Source organism: Neoarius graeffei, chromosome 9, assembly GCF_027579695.1.
Source record: "Neoarius graeffei isolate fNeoGra1 chromosome 9, fNeoGra1.pri, whole genome shotgun sequence".
NCBI classification, from domain to species: Eukaryota; Metazoa; Chordata; class Actinopteri; order Siluriformes; family Ariidae; genus Neoarius; species Neoarius graeffei.
The window spans coordinates 5,653,508-5,675,482 of record NC_083577.1 but is presented as its reverse complement, the minus strand read 5'-3'; the positions used below and the strand labels follow the sequence as shown (position 1 = coordinate 5,675,482).

General features: G+C 40.8%; 1 protein-coding gene across 1 annotated transcript in view; it reads right to left on the bottom strand.

Moving 5' to 3' along the window:
* The window catches only part of ppp1r1c (protein phosphatase 1, regulatory (inhibitor) subunit 1C), an 85,068-nt gene that overhangs the window by 11,831 nt on the left and 51,262 nt on the right, over positions 1-21,975 (bottom strand). The window contains exon 5 of the mRNA XM_060928584.1: positions 4,494-4,685. Coding sequence (XP_060784567.1) covers positions 4,494-4,685 — 192 coding nt within the window. The remainder of the gene's footprint in view (positions 1-4,493; positions 4,686-21,975) is intronic.

The window sequence follows — 21,975 nt, the reverse complement described above, 5'->3', positions numbered from 1 at the left end:
ATCTCATCCTTTTGGTCACAACCCAAAGCTCATGACCATAGGTGAGGGTTGGAATGTAGATTGACTGGTAAATCGAAAGCTTTGCTTTCCGGCTCAGCTCCCTCTTCACCACGACGGACTGGTACAATGCCCGCATTACTGCTGACACCGCCCCAATCTGCCTCTCCATCTCATGCTCCATTTTGCCATCATTCATGAACAAGACCCCAAGATACTTGCACTCCTTCACTTGGGGCAGCAACTCAGTCCCAACCATTTTCCCACAGAGAACCATGGCCTCAGACTTGGAAGTGTTGACTCTCATCCCAGCGCTTGCTGAAGGTCACGCTCTGTAGAAGCCGACACTCATATTCACTTTGCTCACTTGTGAATATGTTCACCACTCGAAGATAAACTTCAATCTCCATGCAACCGAGTAATATCCTCTATATATCAGGTGCTATTCTTTATGAGAAATTACACTGTGTATTAGGAGCATGTTGAACGTGTCGTGGTTGCTGTAGCTGAATTCTGGAAAACAGGCAAAAAAAAAAGCTGAAAATCTCAACTTTAAGAAAACATAAATATATTTAGTCAAAACAATATTGGAAAGATTTTATTTACATTGTAATAAAGATCATGTTGAGTAACAAATTTAACAAGATCGTGTTAAAAACTTCCTATAGGTACTTTCCTCACACACTGAATATCAGATTTTGATCAGGTTATCGGAAAGCTACACATAGTAGTGTAATGGACTTAAGCCTAATCAATTCAGTTGTAATCAGTTCCCACCTGTCTATCACATCCATCATGAACAGCTCCCCTCTTGGCCACAGGAGGGCACCCTCACTCACAGTTTTGAATCTCTTCTTCTGTTGTCTGCATCACTTCCTGTGTTTGTACACATGTTTTGTGTTCCCAGATTCTTCATCTTCTTCCTGCTGTTCTTGTTAGGGGTCACCACAGCCAATAGCATCCCTCCATCTCTTCCTGACCTCCGTATCTTCTTCTATCACACCAACCATCCTCATGTCCTTCTTCACCACATCCATAAAGCTCATCTTTGCTCTTGGTCTTTTTCTTTTACCTACCAACTCCATCTCCAGCATTCTTTTCCCAATGTACCCTGGATCTCTCCTCTGTAGGTTTTCCAAACCATCTCAATCTCTCTTTCCATCTCTCTCACTTTGTCTCCAAGCTGTCCTACATGTCCCTCTGTCCCTCTAATATACTCATTTCTAATCCTGTCCAACTTTGTCACTCCCAATGAGATCCTCAGCATCTTCAACTCTGCTACCTTCAGTTCAGCCTCCTGCCTTTTTGGGTTCCCCCTTATATAAGTTCTGCCATTTGTCTCCCTTGTTGCTAAGCATTGTGTGTTGTTATGGTTATTAGCTCATCTGGCTGACAGGTGATGAGTTTATGCCATCATGTGTTGTCTGTCGTCCATCCAGCGTCGTCCACATTTCACAAAAATTGCTTCTTCTCTCTCAATTCTTCACTGATTTTTATTCTTTTTGGCAGGAAGGTAGGTTTGCCTGGGGTGCATATTGCTTCTACTCAAATTTGCATAACTGCAAATAATAATGAAGATATGGAGTAATTAATCAATCCCTGATGAGCAGTTTCCACACAAATCACTTCTTCTTGGACCAATTTTGATTCTTTCTGGCATGAACGTAGAGGTACCTAGAGTGCATGTACAGTGCTTAGCGTAAATGAGTCCACCCCCTTTGAAAAGTAACATTTTAAACAATATCTCAGTGAACACAAACAATTTCCAAAATGTTGACAAGACAAAGTTTAATATAACATCTGTTTAACTTATAACAGGAAAAAGTAAGGTTAATAATATAACTTAGATTACAGTACATTTTCAGTTTTACTCAAATTAGGGTGGTGCAAAAATGAGTACACCCCACAACAAAAACTACTACATCTAGTACTTTGTATGGCCTCCATGATTTTTAATGACAGCACCAAGTCTTCTAGGCATGGAATGAACAAGTTGGTGACATTTTGCAACATCAATCTTTTTTCTATTCTTCAACAATGACCTCTTTTAGTGACTGGATGCTGGATGGAGAGCAATGCTCAACTTGTCTCTTCAGAATTCCCCGAAGAAAATAATTTCTTTCCACCACAAAGGTGAAGGCTACAAGAAGATCAGCAAAGCTTTACTTATCAGTCAGAATACTGTAGCAAAAGTGGTACAGAAATTTAAGAAAGATGGAACTGCAACCATCTCACAGAGACGTCCAGGTCGTCCATGGAAGTTAACACCTCGACAGGAGCATCTTCTGACGAGAAGGGTTGAAGAAAATTGGCATGCAAGTTCACTGCAGTTATCTAAAGAAGTAGAAAGCCAAACTGGGGTGACTATTTCCCGTAACACAATATGGCGTACACTGCAGAGGAACGGCATGCATGGATGCCGTCCATGAAAGAAGCCTCTCCTAAAGCCCAGGCACAAAAAAGCTCTCCTAGAGTTTGCCAAGGCCCATGCTGACAAAGATGAAAACTACCAGGACTCTATATTCTGGAGTGATGAGACCAAGATAAATGTTTTTGGAACTGATGGCTTCAAAACTGTATGGCGTCGCAAAGGTGAGGAATACAAAGAAAAATGCCTGGTGCCTACAGTGAAACATGGTGGTGGCAGTGTCCTTATGTGGGGCTGCATGAGTGCTGCTGGTGTCGGGGAGCTGCATTTCATTGATGGCATCATGAATTCACAGATGTATTGCTCTATACTGAAAGAGAAGATGCTACCATCACTCTGTGCCCTTGGTCGTCGTGCACTTTTCCAACATGACTAAACACACATCTAAGGCCACTGTTGGATTTCTGAAGAAGAACAGGGTGAAAGTGATTCAGTGGCCAAGTACGTCTCCTGATCTGAACCCAATCGAACACCTATGGGGAATTCTGAAGAGACAAGTTGAGCATCGCTCTCCATCCAGCATCCAGTCACTAAAAGAGGTCATTGTTGAAGAATGGAAAAAGATTGATGTTGCAAAATGTCGCCAACTTGTTCATTCCATGCCTAGAAGACTTGGTGCTGTCATTAAAAATCATGGAGGCCATACAAAGTACTAGATGGAGTAGTTTTTGTTGTGGGGTGTACTCATTTTTGCACCACCCTAATTTGAGTAAAACTGAAAAATGTGTAATCTAAGTTATATTATTAACCTTACTTTTTCCTGTTATAAGTTAAACAGATGTTATATTAAACTTTGTCTTGTCAACATTTTGGAAATTGTTTGTGTTCATTGAGATATTGTTTAAAATGTTACTTTTCAAAGGGGGTGCACTCATTTACGCTTAGCACTGTAACTTCTACCCAGATTTGCTTCATTACAATTGTTAATGAAGTTATGGACTAATTAAGCCTTAATGAGCAGTTCAACAAAAATCGCTTCTTCTCGGTCAGTTCCTCGCCATTTCGGTTTCTTTCTGCAAAAAGGTCGGTATTCCTAGGGTGGATATCGCTTCTATATATAGCTTGTATATAGTGTATCTAGCTTGCAACATTTATTGTGCAAGATGGCCTACTTTAGATCATTCTTTCTGGACTAGATGAAGCCAGAGTGAGCTACACCGTCATTGATGGTCTTGCATTTGTGTTTTCTAGGCTTGAATTGCTATTTTTGTTCCTTTTACTGCTGTTAGTTTATTTATTAGTGTTTAATAAAGCCTGCTTGCACTTGCATCCACCACCTCGGATTTGTTACGCTGTCAAAACGTGGAACTCCAACACCACGGTTTGAATGAAATCTTTAAATGCAAGGATGTATAGCAATCAAGGGTTTATGGCCTTTATGCTCAAACTCCCTACAGTAGTTTTCTACGAGCATTTTTTCCTCCAACAAACAAGTCATCATTTCATCATTATAACAATAGTAATGTTGTTTTCATCAAAGAGTTGAAACTGGAAACAGTTTTAAAACTTTTATCTAAATGATTCTCAGCTTGCAATCAATGATCTGAGGAAGAGGATTTTGCTCGCAATTACAGCAAACTGAATGAGAGCTGCGCAATCTGAATAAACAATGAAAAGAAAAGGAAAAACCATATGTCTGTTGTAATGTGTGTAAGACATGCTGAAATAGTAATAAAATTTGGTTTATTTGAGAGAAAGGGAGATTAAAAAAAAAAAAACAGAAGAACACCTTTGAAAATCATTCATGGTTCAGGATTTCAATTTTTATGCCACACATTGTTTATTAGATTACTAACACGGTCTGGTTCTGAGAAAGTACCATTTCAGTGGCAAAGGATTTGAAGGAATAAATACCGATTTAAATTTAAAAATAACAATAAATGAAGAAAGCCAGTTCTTGGTAGCGGCTTCAGACCTTTGCTCCTGGATGTATGTATACAAATAAAAACTTGGTTTTGCGCTAATATCCCTAGAACACATGCAATAAAAAGGGCTATTTCTTTAATGATGTTTCCACTAAGATTGACGGAAAGTTTTTCACTGCTGCTCAGCTCTGATCTCCACTTACCCCCCTCCTCACTGCTCCCTGCCTGTCCATCACAACTGACATAAGACTCTGAGGAGCTGTGACTGGCCCACTGGGCCGCGGCACCATTGGGCTGCTGTGTTGTAATTGGACTGGGCGTGTCTGGGCTGTCAGAGAGCCCTGCCTCCGTCTGCTCATGTCTCTGAAAGTGCTGCTCCACCACCAACTGCAGTTCTGCGCTCGATACACACACATATACACACATACAGCACAGCACCAAGGACATGTAGCTTGAGCTAAGTCTATGAGAGTATAATGGGTCTGTATTGACTCCTTATAACCAAGTTTCCAGCTCTTAACATTTACAATTACGTTTGTGAAGTGAAATATGATATACATATGAGATACGAGATTGTCTTCTTAATTAGGACTATGTCTCTGAATTTAAATTGACAATTCATATAATGGGTGTCTACATTGAATAGCCAATATGGCAAAAGATGGAAAACGGTGTATGAAAAGCAGGCTCTATCAGGCATCAAGATTTCGACAAAGGCAACATATTTCCTGGGTACTTATCAGCTACGAGCTATAACACACTGAAATCCGACACGGCTCTCATGCACAAAGCCTGCGGGCTTCCTCTTTCTGATAAAGAGACACAGAAATGGAAACTGATAGCAGCAGCACATTCTGTAAGATTTATCATTACATTGCATGCATACAACAATTCAGCAGATATTCAGTACAGTGCCTTGTATTAATATACACACCTCTTGAAAAGTTGTTCACATTTTGCAGTGTTACAACCTGGAACTGAAATGGATTTTATTGGGATTATATGTCATGGATCATATTTAAAAGGGTACGGGTATTCAAAGTATTCAAACGTCAATTCAATTATTGTGAAATCCCTAAATTAGTTCAGCTGTGGTGGCACGGTGGTGTAGTGGTTAGCACTGTTGCCTCACAGCAAGAAGGTCCTGGATTCAAGCCCAGTGGCCAACAAGGAACCTTTCTGTGTGGAGTTAGCATGTTCTCCCTGTGTCTTTGTGGGTTTCCTCAGGGTACTCTAGTTTCCCCCACAGTCCAAAGACATGCAGGTTAGGATAACTGGTGGCTCTAAATTGACTGTAGGTGTGATTATGAATGGTCATTTGTCTCTGTGTGTCAGCCCTGCGATGACCTGGCGACTTGTCCAGGGTGTACCCCGCCTCTCGCCCATAGTCAGCTGGGATAGGCTCCAGCTTGCCTGTGACCCTGTACAGGATAAGCAGCTACATATAATGGATGGGTGGATAGTTCAACTGCATTACATTACAGGCATTCAGCAGATGCTCTTATCTAGGATGATAAACGTCAGCTACAAGAAGTGCTTAACTTCTAGACAAGAAAGTTCTAGTGCCAAGTGACAGAATAACACCTGGTGTAATATTCTGTTTAAGTAATAACAATCAGCAAACAGCCAAGGAAAACAATACAAGCCATCCATTATCTGTAACCGCTTATCCTGTGCAGGGTCGTGGGCAAGCTGGAGCCTATCCCAGCTGACTATGGGCAAGAGGCGGGTACACCCTGGACAAGTTGCAAGATCATCACAGGGCTGATACATAGAGACAAACAACAATTCACACCTATGGGCAATTTAGAGCCACCAATTAGCCTAACCTGCATGTATTGGGACTATGGGGGAAACCAGAGCACCTGGAGGAAACCCATACAGACATGGGGAGAACATGCAAACTCCACACAGAAAGGCCCCCCTCGGCCACTGGGCTCAAACCCAGAACCTTCTTGCTGTGAGGTGACAGTGCTAACCACTACACCACCTTGTCACGTCAACTGTACAAAGGAGCTGATACAGTAAAATCATCATGACCCAGCTAGACAGTACACAGTTTGGGTTGGTCTAGACCAATATGCAGTTACACAGTGGGCAGGTAAGCAGGGAAAAGGTGCAGCCTGAAGAGGTGAGTCTTCAGTCTGCACTTGAAGGTGGTCAGGGAGTCGGCAGTACTGACCTCAATAGGAAGGTCATTCCACCAACAGAGAGCCAGAACAGACAGCAGTCTTGAGCAGGCTGGGCAGGAGCAGAAGAGGAGGAGGGGCCAGGCAACTAGTAGTAGCAGAGAGCCTGGCATATAGTGTCGGATCAGTCTCTGGAGGTATGCTGGCCCTAACCCCTTGAATGCCTGGTAAGCTAGCACCAACATTTTAAACTTGATATGAGCTGCAACAGGCAGCCAATGAAGGGCAGCAAGCAGAGGGGTAATGTGAGAAGAAAAAGGGAGGTTGTAGACCAGGTGGGCTGCAGTGTTCTGGATGAGCTGCAGGGGTCTGGTGGCAGATTCTGGAAGTTGCCTTCACCTGAGTGCTATTAAAGTGCCACATGATCTCAATATACTAAAATAATATTTAAGGGAAGAATATGGTACAACCTTAACTGCCTAGATATGTCCATTACAAATCATTGACCAAGTAAGGAAGATTAATTAGTCAGAGACATTATCATGACACATTAATCAGAGAAGTAACCAAGAGGCTAAGGGTAACTCCAAAGAAGCTGGAGAGATCCATAGCTCAGATGGGAGAAGTTTTTCACAAGACTACCACAATTCATTACAGGCATTTAGCAGATGCTCTTATCCAGAGCGACATACAGCAGGACCCTGACATACCCACAGCCTGGGGAGCAGTTGGCAGTTAGGTGCCTTGTTCAAGGGCATTTCAGCCAGTCCTGTTGGTCCAGGGAATCAAACTGGTGACCTTTTGGTCCCGAAGCTGCTTCTCTAACCTTTAGGCCATGGCTTCCCAGGCACACCATTAAGCTGGGATTTATTGAAAATTGGTAAGCCATTACTTGGGGGAAAAATGCCAGTTGGACTTTGCCGAAAGGCATTTTGGAGATTCAGATAATATGTACAAAAATTTCTTTGGTCTGATGCGACCAAAATTGAGCATAAAGTGTTCATAACAAATTGTTATGCGTGGCAGAAATCCAACATACTCATTACTGTGAGAACACAGTGAATCCCCACGGTGAAGCATGGTGGCGGTAGCATCATGTTGTAGGCAGAGCTGCTATAGACATATCCTAGACTTGTAGCTGTAATTGCATCCAAAAGTGCTTGTACCATATATTGACCCAAGGAGATGAATGCTTATACTACCCACAAAGTCTGCTTTTTTTAAATTAACCATGAGGTCACAATACAACAAGTAATTTGTAATTGAGTATACTGTTTAAATTAAGTCATTAAGGTTAAGTACGGTTGTATCACTACAAAATTTGGAAATGTTCAAGGGGTGAACACTTGTGTAGGCAATGTAGATGTTAGGAGTGCATACATACAGGGAATGGCACAGGGTTAACATATATTGTGGAAAAATTGGTAACAGTTAAAATGAAGAATAAACAGGAAAGAAAAGAGAAAGAAGAAATAAGGCATACAAACATAATTAACAGCATGGATGTGAGAATGAAATGCAGTAATTAGTTTAAGAGCAAATACGAGGTAGAAGAAATAAAAGAGGATGCTTTAGAAACCTGTAAAGTCGCATTTAATTTGATGAGTTGTATTAGTGTGTTTTTTGTAAATTAGCAGAAGTAAATAATATGAATTTTTACATTAAAGTTTAGACTATGAAGATCTACATGTACAGTATATCCCCAACATGTGTCCCCAAATAATAATAATAATAATAATAATAAATGTTTGGTGCATCTAGATCACTGATTAAGAGACTTCTGAGATAATTAGATTCTAGCTTGGGCCCTTTTCATTAAATTGTTCTGAAACAGGAGAAGCAAGATAGCACAGGTTATACAGCTCTAATCCATTTTGGAAGAACCTTCATCGAGACTGAAGTACTGAGATAAACTTGCGTTGAAAGGCGCAATCAGGCCTAAAACTAGTGTTCAACAAGAAATAGTGTTTTAACAGAGTTGCATCATTTTTGTGTTGTCGTGGCGAACCGTTACTATTAGAGCTGGGACTTGAGCTCAGCCAAAACTTATCCAGACACACCAGAAAAGCAACAGGGTAAAGGATTTTGTAAGGGATTAACATCAGGCTGCCAGGTCACTCCATTGTGTGTAGCTGTCAATGTTGATTTTCAAAGTAACTCGGTAAGGGGTCATCCATAATTTTCATCATTATCATGAGTCTACAAAGAGTAGACTTTTGAGCAACCCCCCTCCCTCCCCCCAAAAGTGTACATTAACGGACAAAAAAATGATGATGGATCTACGTGGAATAGGAATTCAAAATAAAACCATGTCTTGTATTACTTTTTATTAAAATCGGATGACAGGACAATACAAAGATTCACAAGAGAAAAAAAGAAGACACAAGACGGGTCCAGAAGTTTTCATAGAAAGCAGGCGATTCATTTTTCAGTCCCCCCAGGATTTCGCGGGCCTTTTTTGTGATTGTTGCGGGCTAAAATGTCTGATGTTGCAGGGGTTTCTCCAAAAAGTTGCGATGAAAGTTGTGGTGTTTTTTAGGTTTTTGTTGCGATTACATTGCGGGAGGAAGTGAAAGTTGCGAGAAATTGTTGCGATTTTCTCTTTTTGTGATTAAAATTGAGTGATATGTTAAATATTAAGTTATTACTGAAAAACTGTTGATTAAAAAAAACAAAGACACTGAGAAATGGTCCTATAAACAACTTTACCAATATAAAAGATTACCAGGACTACAAAAATGCAGAAAAATAGGCTTTACTTATCCAAATGCACCTGTTGGTTCAAAAGTTAAAGTGCAGAGAACCTCACAGCACAACATGAAGTTACCGGTACCTTCAAATATAATATAAATGCCTCAGCTTTCATGTAAGAAAAAAAAAACTATTAATACTAGTACTGTGTGCAGGCAGTCTCTCCTGAAGACTAAATTAAACAATAATTATAAACTAATAAAATAAGTGGCTCAGGCTTCATAGAAGAAAAAAAAACAATTTGAACAGAATCTCACAGTATGATGCTGAAGCTGCCTAAACAATGGAAAATAAAATACCATTTTGGCAAAAATGTTGGCATCCATTAATTTCTTGTATTAAGTAAAAAATAATGTAAAGTGCGCACAGTCCTTCACTGTAAACATAACACACTTTCAGTAACAGAATTTAAGCCTATATAAACACTGACTCGCACATGCAGTGTTGCCAGATACTGCTGACGTTTTCCAGCCAAAATATGTTCAAAACCTGCCTAAACGCACTTAAAACCGCTCAGTCTGGCAACACTGTGCGCATGCTGCTTCTCTTGAACATATACATGGAAGTAAGGCGGAAGGTAGTTTGTCGACGTCACCTCAAGACGACACCAACGACTGGTCAAATTTGCGGGAAAGTTGTGGTGATTGGATATAATTGCAACACCACCCTGAATTCGCGGGGATTGGTTGAATTTGCGTTGAAGTTGCAAATCGCAACATCGCGAAATCCTGGAGGGTCTGGTTATTGAAAATTAGGAACTGTCTTTTTAAGGGGAGCTGTTGCCTTTTGGCTTTGAAACGTTCATTTTTGATTCTTTCCGAGCAGCCTGTCCTGCCCTAACCGCCTCCTGCCACTTCTCAGATGAATGCAGGAAACAATAAATGTTTAAAAACTGCTCGTACTCGTTTGAAGGAGTCTTGTGAATAGCGGTATTTCTGCTATTCACAAATTTGTAAATGCGGTCAAAATCTGGGTCAGCCATTGTTGTTGTATTGAAGAAAGAAAGCGTGTAGAGCTAGCTGGCAACACCGATGTGGCGCTAAATTTTTAACATGGCGGCCGCCGATTCGCACATTGACGGATCATCATTTTTTCATTTTTAAAAAGTGTACGCCTGGTCATTAACCCCATCCCCCCCGCGTACGGTTTGTACGCTCGTGATAATGATGAAAATTATGGATGACCCCTAAATGACACAGGGAAATGAATACTTAAGTCTGAGTGAAAAATACTGTGGCAAGCGTGCAGCGTGGAAGAAGAGTCTGGAGACAGAAATCTTTGTTTCTTGGTCGTTAGCCTGTGCTACTTGCTCTCAATAGATAGCACTGGCTTGACTGCTTTATTAGCATTCGCTAACACTACTGATGAATGATACGCTGGCTGGAAGGTGACTTCACTGCTGCGCTGACGGCGCCGACTCGAGATCAAGTTAGCGTTGGCCTTTGAGAAGGCCGAGGGTGATATATTTGTGGTCCCTTCACTGTAAATCAAAATCTGATTGGTTAATTCATCTGTCACTTCCTACATAAACACACACTGCCATGGCCTTCTGTTCCAGCAATGAAGTCCTAACCAATGAGTGAGCAGCTCTAAACTCTTCTCAGCCTAGAGACAACAAACAAAACAAACAATCTCATTGGAGAACTCGATTTTAATGTTTCCAGGACAGTAACCCTTTCATTTCTGAAGCAAATTTGATTGAAAATTAGGCCAAATTAGAATTAGATGAGAATAATTATAATGAAATTATGAAAGAACGAAAGAAATTGAATATAACATTTGAAATACTGATATGTTTGGGCTTCTCTGAAGGACTAAAAGGCCCTGGCGGTTCCCCTCTGTTGTGTTGTCACCATCAGTACCCAGGACTACAGTAGTACAATATTCAGCATATATTACACAAACATGTTAGCATTAGCATCTCAGGTAGCAAACTGATGCTGATGCTGATGCAATGTTATCCCAGCGTTAGCAAAGGAGCACTTTTCACACTAACCCTACCAAAGTTGGTCCAATGTTAGTTTGCTACCTGGGAAGTTTGCTACGAGTTGTTTTTTGTATCTAGCTAATCTAATGCCTTTCAACTGCTTAGTGGAAACGTTGCTAACACTGGGCTTACAGAAAAGTATAAGATACAACTTTCATCATGACCTAATTAAGGTGTTTGTTTGCTTAATGGAAATAAATATGTTCTACAATTCAGCTAGCTTTCTAATTAACCAAGAGCACAAACAAGCATTTAGCATAACTATCCGGTGACCAAATAAACAACACTCAAAATAAGCATATTACATTTTAATGTACGTTTTTAAGTTCTCCACACCAGTTTCCTACCTGAGAGTATTTTGTTAAATGATTGTGTTCAACCTGGCCTTCCCACTGTTAAAGTTATATTTATTTCCCTGTATGTTTTTCAAAATTATTTATTTTTTACAGATACTTATAAGATCAAGCCGTTTGTTTAAAAGCTAAAAGCTCAACACAAGCACCATATTTCAGTTGAGCTCGAGGCAGAATCTCAGATATCAGCCAGTTAATGGAGTAGCCAGACACTTTGCTATAGTTCTTAATCAGATCACTAACTTCTGGGAGTAAGGATGATGGATTCTTTATGTACAGTACTATATCATCAGCATAGAGACTGATTCTGTAATGATATAATTTGTTCTTTTGTTCTTGAGGTAGTTCTATAAAAAGCTGTAATAATGGTGGTGATAATGGTCCTCCTTGTCTAGTTCCTCTTTGTAAATGATACAGTAATTATATCTACCTGTCTATGTATTTATTATCACAGATGCATTTTACAGTATTTTTAACGTAATGTAATGAGATAATATCTAAATCTAGACTTTTAAAACTTATCAAATGCCTGATCAATGTATACAAATAGCATTACTACAGGATTGATATCTGCCTAAAAGCAGAGCTCCTGACGAGTTTATGAGCAAAATATTCGCAAGGGCACAAAATCAACCTGAATAGAATAATAACATTATAATACCATGAATGAACCTTCGAATTGTGTCATGTCGTGTATTTCACATCAATAAATTGCTGCATTGTCTTGTGACAGTGCAGCGTTCAGTCCCAGAGCGCTTTTGCTTGTCGGGGTCGGCACGCTTTAATTTCATCCTGACATGCTTTGAATTTGCCAACACACTATTTTTTTGCGCCGATACTCGCTGAAAAATCATGTCAGATTTCTACCTTGCGATGTTTGAGGCATATTTTGAAGGAAAATCAGTGTTTTGGTCTGGTTTGCTACCATGATGCACTCAGGCAGACCGGAAATACCCCTGGGAAATCCCTAATCACAACAAACGCCCTCAGTCACTTTGCTGCTGCACTGCTACCATGACGCTTCAGTGCACGGGCGAGCACCCTTGCACTGACGTCACATTTACCTTAGCAACCGTCGCTAGCCTGTGCCTGGGGGACAAGCGAACTTTGTTTCCATAATGTTCACATACTGAAGCCAAGCGAAGATGTCTGACATCTGTTGCCTGAAGAAAACTACAGCTAAAAAAGTTCTACTACCGGATTACTTGGATAATCTTGGTCAGAAAGAAGTGAAGGATAGATAGACGTGAAAATTAGAGTTTATTAGCGGTTATGATCTGTACAAAATTCCTCGAAACAACTGGAGTGACGGTGCAGATTTGTGGCCTAGCGTTAGCTACATGTTCGAATATACACTACCGTTCAAAAGTTTGGGGTCACTTTGAAATGTCCTTATTTTTGAAAGAAAAGCACTGTTCTTTTCAATGAAGATCACTTTAAAGTAATCAGAAATCCACTCTATACATTGCTAATGTGGTAAATGACTATTCTAGCTGCAAATGTCTGGTTTTTGGTGCAATATCTCCATAGGTGTATAGAGGCCCATTTCCAGCAACTCTCACTCCAGTGTTCTAATGGTACAATGTGTTTGCTCATTGCCTCAGAAGGCTAATGGAGGATTAGAAAACCCTTGTACAATCATGTTAGCACAGCTGAAAACAGTTGAGCTCTTTAGAGAAGCTATAAAACTGACCTTCCTTTGAGCAGATTGAGTTTCTGGAGCATCACATTTTTGGGGTCGATTAAATGCTCAAAATGGCCAGAAAAATGTCTTGACTATATTTTCTATTCATTTTACAACTTATGGTGGTAAATAAAAGTGTGACTTTTCATGGAAAACACAAAATTGTCTGGGTGACCCCAAACTTTTGAACAGTAGTGTACATCTCAAATAATATAAAAATTTTTTGAAAGACCCTGTATAATAAACTTATATTTTCTGTCTGCTTTCTCCCTAACAGCCTTGAGTCTTATTATGCTTTTCCACCACACCCCTACACTATACTTGATCTTCAACTGGTCCAAGAAATAGGGAAGTTTGTGAGGAGTTGACCCCAGTGCTCCTATTACTATTGGAATTACTGCCTTTTCCTGTTCCACATCCTTTCCATTTCCACTTCAAGATCAGCATAGTTATTGGTCTTTTCAAATTCTTTCTGGGTTATGTTGCTATCTCCGGGCACCACAACATCAACAAGGAAGCATCCATCTGCCTTCTTGTCCACCAAAGTGATGTCTGGCCTATTGTGCTTAATTTTCCGGTCGGTCTGTATGGTAAAGTCCCAACAGATTTTTGCATGCTCGTTTTCCAGGACCTTATCTGGTTCATGGAGATCCCACTGAGTGTTAACTTGGAAACCATATTTCTGACACAGACTCCAGTGAAGATTTAAGCATACCTTGCCATGCCGTCTCTTATATTATTATTATTATTATAGATATTATTAATATATCTGTCCATCCCTCACTTATCTTGATTTCTCTATTACTTCTCTAGATCAAACCTGGAAAAGGCAAAAATTGTGATGTCACATTTTTATGTCAGTGACCAGAGATGGATGTTACACTTTTTGTCTTAGCAATAAGTGCTAAGCTTACCAATAACTTGCAGAATTTTTGTGATAGAGCACTCAAATTTTGAAACAAAGTCCCTCATTTGTCTACGACAAATAGCAATGTTTTCAACTTCTCTAACTATATCACAGAATTCATTATTTGATGTTGAATGCAAGGAGTGCCGTTGTTACAACCTATTTTGTCTGGGTGACCCCAAACTTTTGAACGGTAGTGTACCTTCTTTTTCCCCAAACACTCCTGACACGGAAGAACAGTTAAAAAAAATACAAAAGCAAGAAAACCTTCTTTGTGTAAAGACTTTTTCCTGACATCAGCTTTTGGGAACAGAGTACTGCGAAAGCCAAAGCATTTACTCTTAAAGGACTCCGACCTGAACTGTGGGCTGGATGGTATCCCCACCCACTGCATTTACTGCACAAATGCTCTTTATACTTAGACCTACTTAATACTTCAAATACCAAAAGCACCTTAGAATAAACAACGTTTGAGCAAAAATACTGCTACTAGTACATGTAATTATTGTATTAATTAATAATTACTGTTCCGTCCACTATTAGATAAAATTAAAATAAAATCTTACAATATTGTTTGAAAGTCTAGAGCAAGATATTTTGTTATTTTACAAAAAAAAAAACACTTCAGATATTGTTTTAACAATAATAACCATCACTGTATAAATGACAGGGTGTAGACAGCTGTGTAACTAGATGTCCTTGGGGTTGCTGAGGGGTATTATTATTTTTTTCTAACTGCAACAGAACTCATTTAAAATTTTGGTTAGTGTTCTGGCAGTGGTTCAGGTAATAAAGCAGCATTATTATTATGCATTATTATATACTACATTGTTCTCAGATGATGACTTTATTTATTGCTCATGTGAACCCCATGATGCAAACCACAGCATCATAGACCTCCACTTGCTGGAGAAACCTTTTCAACCATGTTAACAATAAAAAGTGACAGTGTCAGTGCCACCATTAAATGCTCCTAAAAGCCACCAGATGCCACCAAATGGTCTCCCTTTTTTCAAAATTTTCTGCGGGAGGCCCCTCGGACTCCACTGATATGAGGGGCAGATACCCCTTACCCTTTAATCAACATTGCTCCCAGGTCCCCTCTGACCTGGAGTGGTAGCACCTGCCTGGGTTCCAGCTATGAGTTAAATAGTACATCACCAATAAGGCGCTGGCAGCAGAGTGCTTTTCGGTTCAATGTGGCAGATGAACCCAACAGGGTCAGTGGCACACCACCAGATGGCATGCAGAAGAGCCACTCAAATGGCCAATGGATGGCATCACTCAGCAAGTCAGCTGTCACTGCGGGGCAACTCCCATACCCATCAGGTCTGTGGCATTTTTGTGCATCACTTGGCATCAGGTCTGGAGGTCCAGAGAGACAACACGATGGGGGCACAACATCGTTTGTCTTACCTTACTGTGCAAGGTGCTTTGTTAGGAGAGGAGAATAGCATATGAGAGCTCACAAAGCCAGACATTCCATGGTGGCTCAGCTGGGCCATTCGTGCCACCGCTGTGGGCGACTCTGTTGCTTTGGTGTGGGCCTCGCAGCCCATCTGTGTTTCTGTGCATCCTAACGAAGCAGTCATCATCACTAGCGATGGACAGCCGACAACAATATAGTTGTGATTGAATATTATCGGACATAAGAACGGATCGATGTCGAGCCACGGTAACTTTAGATTATCTACAACTAAGGAAAGATGCTCATAATTGCCATTGAACTCTACAATAATTATGTTGAGACGAGTGTACAAAGTAATAAATTGCTCAGGTAAAAAAAAAAGCATACAATGCAAAGATGCATTGCCCTATATTGAAAAAAACATATATATCCATATTTTGCATAAAATGCCCACCCATCCATTTATCCTGTGCAGGGTCGCAGGCAAGCTGGAGCCTATCCCAGCTGACTATGGGCAAGAGGCAGGGTACACCCTGGACAAGTCACCAGGTTATCGCAGGGCTGACACATAGAAAAACAAACAACCATTCACAGTCAATTTATGGCCCTTTTCCACTACCCTTTTTCAGCTCACTTCAGCCCGACACAGCTCGCGTTTCGACTACCTCAGAGCAGCACGATTCAGCACCCAAAACTCGCACGGTTTTGGAGTGGGGCTGAAGCGAGCCAAACCGAGCCGAGTGGGGCTAGGGGCATGAGCAGACACTCCCCTGTGCACTGATTGGTGAGGAGGAGTGTCCTCACATGCCCCGCGAGTACGCTGGGATCTGTAAACATCGTAAACCCGGAAGAAGAATTACGAGAATTATGAAGCCTTATGCGCCTCGCCTCATCTATACGCTCTTGCCAGTATCTGTTGGCATTGTCAGTGACAACAAGCCACAGCACCAAGACCAGCAACACTAACGACTCCATGTTTATTGTTTACTATCCGGGTCGTGAGACTACCGCTTAAAAGATCACTGATGTCACTGTTTGCGCCGCCTAACGACATCACGTGACGTCCACCCACTTTCGCTAACTCCACCCAATGTGTCCACCCACTTCCAGCCAGCACGGTTCAGCGCGGTTGTAGTCGAAATGCAACTCCAACAGCCCCGCTCAGCTCGACTCAGCCCAACTCAGCACGGCACGGCTCAGCCCGACTCAGCCGCGTTTGTAGTGGAAAAGCGGCATTAGAGCCACCAATTAGCCTAACCTGCATGTCTTTGGGAGAAACCAGAGCACCTGGAAGAAACCACACAGACACAGGGAGAACATGCAAACTCCACACAGAAAGGCTCTCGTTAGCCACTGGGCTTGAACCCAGAACCTTCTTACTGTGAGGTGACAGTGCTAACCACTACACCACCATGCCACCCTGTGTAAAGCGTGTTCATAAATAATCCAATGTTATTTTTTTAAAAAGCAAATTAAAACATAATTGCTGGATTAAAAAAAAAAATCTATCTTATGTAAATAAAGATACAGATTTCATTGTCCAGTGGCCAAGTGTTTGAGATACATTATCTTGCACTTATGATCAGGTTCCCTGTGGTGGTACACATACAGCCGTCATAAGGTCGCAAAAGCCATCAAAAATCGGGTCGATGCATTATCATATTCTCTGAAGTATGGAGCTTTGCAAGCACGCGGAGAGTTCCGCTACTAGATCTAGTAATGGATATTGGCCTAACGGAGATGAATATTAGTGGATATTGATTGACACTGGTTGTGGTGAGTATGAGAAATCTCACTGTGATAAAACAGAATACACTGAATGGAAGAAAACGAGTGAAAAAGCACACACTAGCTAAATGGTGTTCAGTATCCCATTACAAAAACTCATTCTTTTAGAAATAAAAAAAAAAAAATCAGTGGGCTTATAAATAATGAAGTACAGTGAACAGGCTCATCATCTCCTTCCTCCTGCTCTATATACCACTGTACTCAGCTGTGGCGTCTCACAGCAACAACACCAGAACACTAAAATCAGGTTTGTGCTTTAATTCATTTATAACTTCCTTTCACTCCTTTTGTTTTGTTTTCTGAGATGTCTTCTGGCTACTGATTTACAATCTCTGCTAACTCTGCCTGAGCCCATCATGCTCCCTTTAGCTAATTAGCTTCCTAGCTTTGCAGCAACACATGTAGTCTTGACCATATTGTATGGACTTAACCTCAGTATACACACTGTAAAAAAAGAATAGTCGAGAATACTTGAAATTTCAAGGCAACAGTCTGCATTAAGAATTTTATGTTTTGCCAACGATGTATGCCCATGATAATCCAAACTATGATAACACTGTTATCTTTATTAAGAATTCTTAATTAAGTCAATTTTCAATTCCTCATTCTGCCAACATAGATTTCTCTTTTTGATGAACAGTGGCATTCACAGTAGTACAAAAAGGCAATTGAGATTCTCACAATTTTTTGGGGGGCTTTTTTTTTACCTTTATTTGGATAGGACAGTGTAGAGACAGGAAATGAGCAGGAGAGAGAGACAGAGAGGGATCGGGAAATGACCTCAGGTCGGAATCGAACCCGGGTCCCCGGACTTATGGTATGGCACCTTATCCACCTGAGCCACGACAACATGAGCTTCAACCGGAGAGAGAACCACATTGCCCAGTCCTTGCATTTGGGAGAGGAAACCCCGTGTCTTGGTCATTAAGAGCATGTGCTGAATAAACACCTGTGGCAATTATGTATTTTCAATTCAGATTATTCACTATTGTATATTTACACATCATTGAGGTGCACCCTATCAGTATGATGTGGATTTTTCTGTTTGTTAATAATTATTCATATTTTCTTGTCCATTCAATTGTGAATATGGAATTACTTGAACAAAGCATAATTCTATTTTTTAGAATTATCCACATCAAGAAAAATCCACATCAAACTGATAGGGTGCACCTCAATGATGTGTAAATATACAATAGTGAATAATCTGAATTGAAAATACATAATTGTCACAGGTGTTTATTCAGCGCATGCTCTGAATGACCAAGACACGTGGTTTCTTCTCCCAAATGCAAGGGCTGGGCAATGTGGTTCTCTCTCCAGTTGAAGTTCATGTTGTCGTGGCTCAGGTGGATAAGGCACCATACCATAAATCCGGGGGCCTGGGTTTGATTCCGACCTGAGGTCATTTCCTGACCCCTGTCTCTACACTGTCCTATCCAAATAAAGGTGAAAAAAGCCCCCCAAAAAATTGTGATAACCTCAATTGCATTTTTGTACTACTGTGAATGCCACTGTTCAGCAAAAAGAGAAATCTATGTTGGCAGAATGAGGAATTGAAAATTGACTTAATTAAGAATTCTTAATAAAGATAACAGTGTTATCATAGTTTGGATTATCATGGGCACATCGTTGGCAAAACATAAAATTATTAATGCAGACTGTTGCCTTGAAATTTCAAGTATTCTCAACTATTCTTTTTTACAGTGCAGTACTGTGCAAAAGTCTCAGGCCCCCTATTTTTTTTCATACAAACTTTGTTATAGATTTATATTTTATGACTTCTACATTATCGAATCAGTACAAAAACATTTTAGAGTTCCAAACATTCGAGTTTTTTCCAGCACAAAATTACATCTCATCTCATTATCTCTAGCCGCTTTATCCTTCTACAGGGTCGCAGGCAAGCTGGAGCCTATCCCAGCTGACTACGGGCGAAAGGCGGGGTACACCCTGGACAAGTCGCCAGGTCACAAAATTACATGTTAGAGAAAAAAATGTTTGTATCTGAGTAGCATGTTCCATAAGAGAGCACTTCTCAGATTAAAAAAGAAAACGTAATGAAGACTACTGGGTTTTGGTGCAAAATGAAGAAGCGAGTGTGACAGTCAAAGTGTCCAGAAGAACTGTGTCTGGTTCTGCAAGATGCTCAGTAAAACCTACAGATCATTTCTTTATAATACTGCACTCATCAGACCTGAGACTACTATTTTTTTTTTTAAAGCAAAGGGTCGTCTCACACCAAATATTGACTTTGTTTCATTTATTTTGGCTAACTGATTACTGTTGACTGTGAGTTGACCTAGTGGTTAGTGTGTCTTCTACCCCTTTTCCACCAAATCAGTTCCAGGGCTGGTTCGGGGCCAGTGCTGGTGCTGGTTCACAACTCGTTCAACTTGCGAGCCAGCTGAGACCCAGTTTGCTTTTCCATAGCTCACGGTGCTAACGGAAGACATGTCATTACGTCGCTGTGTACGTCAGTTACGTCGTTGTATACGTCATTACGTTGCTGTATATGTCAGTTACATCGCTACATTTGCATAAACCTTGGCGCGAATATCGAAGCAACACGGTAGAAGCAGCAGCAGCAACGACAACAATAATAATAATGGATGACTTTGCGTTTGTACAGCTGCTGCTTCTCGTCGCTTAAAAATGGCGATCTTTCAAAGTCTTGTTATTGTTGTTGGTCTTAACAACTCCGCCCCCCCGCTGACGTAAGCAGTTCTTTCCTCTGGCCCAGCAGAGAGTTGGTGCTAGCCTGGAACCGGTTTTTCTGGCCCCAGAGCCAGTTCTTTGTCAGTGGAAACAGAAAACCCAGTTCCAAACTAAGCACTGGCCCCGAACCAGCCCTGGAACTGCTTTGGTGGAAAAGGGGCATCCTTCTCGACCGAGAGGTCATGAGTTCTACTCGCAGTCAGGTCATACCAAAGGCCATCATAAAAATGGTACCTACTGCCATCTGGCAAGGCACACTGCAATACAGATGTGAGTGGGAGAGTCAAACTCTCGCAGTTAACAGAGGACTAGTCCCTGACTGTAACTGTAGCTATATAATAGGCAAGAGACCGAAAGCTAATGAATTGGAGATTGGTGCTGCACCCATGTGCCTTAAGGAACTGGGTAGTACTGGGACAGGAGACTGCCTGGGAAGACCAGATCGTGGCATGGAAGGGACTTTGACTTGACTGATTACTGTTTATAGTATTTTTTTAATGTTTAAACATTTCATTTCATTATTTTTAAGCCATTTTTGGTCTACAGCATTTCTTTACATGTGCCTGACTATTGCACAGAACTGTACGTGGAAGAGGAATATGTTTCCTTTGTTCAGAAATTAAACACATGCATTTGGATGGTATATTAATAAGAATTTCAATTCATGCTAGTCAGCTGGAGCAATCTGCTTTATCATGTGTGAGATGCCAATCAGCTTGCCAAGCAACTTCCTGTACTGGGAAGTTAAAATAAAATGGCAGTGCTAAGCATGGTAACTCCACATATGTGTTTGGAATTGAGAATGGTAGGTAGGTGAAGTCATATTTTTCTGGGAACTTTGTTGTTACTCATGACCTGTTAGCTATCTGAATATTTATGAAAGATCATACTGAACGGATATAGTCTATTTCCTTGAAGATGCCTTGTTTTAGTGAATTTTTGCCATTTATTTTGTACTTTGAACAATAGTATATTAGGGCAGTGGACATGTGCCGTCTTTGACCGCCATGCAAGGGAGTAGTAAGGTGTCTCCTTCCCTTCACTAGCCTGAGGTGGTGCCTTGAGCAAGCATTAGCAACCCCTTGCTCCCCCTTGTCAGGGTTACAACCGAAGACTGGATTCGGCAGACTGCACAGAGGAGACCACCACCTGGTGGTTCAACGGGCAGGAAGGCGGACCCAGCAAAGTGGTTGTGGAGTGCAATCAGGGCACAGTGAAACACGTAGAACACTGTTGGCTATACACTGCATCCTGACCTAGCTCCAGCCATCTTGATTCTGTCTTGCCCCTGGACCCAGTTAGGTCGGGATGATAGAGTGAGGCTGATGGCTGCGCAACTCTTCCTCACTCTAATCCAAGTCATGCACAAGTCATGACTTCAAATTTCATCAGTCATCTCCAGACCCACAACCGCCACCCACCAAATCGAAGTCATAGTCATCTTCAACGCCAAAGGATGAACATCATCACTTTGGACAATAAAATGTTTACAATGCCACCATCTTTGCTACTGTGAAAGGGACATCTGGATTTTGGCCAGAGTGAAAGTTTATCATGTATCATTTTGAACATTTAGGCCACTATTCTGGTCAAACATGCATATCATTAAGGTTAATTCAGACAAAGATGCCAAAAATGACGGACCAGAGCAAACCATTTACCAATTTACCAATAACTACATTTTTCCATGGGCATCTACAACCCCGATTCCAAAAAAGTTGGGACAAAGTACAAATTGTAAATAAAAACAGAATGCAATAATTTACAAATCTCAAAAACTGATATTGTATTCACAATAGAACATAGACAACATATCAAATGTCAAAAGTGAGACATTTTGAAATTTCATGACAGCAACACATCTCAAAAAAGTTGGGACAGGGGCAATAAGAGGCTGGAAAAGTTAAAGGTACAAAAAAGGAACAGCTGGAGGACCAAATTGCAACTCATTAGGTCAATT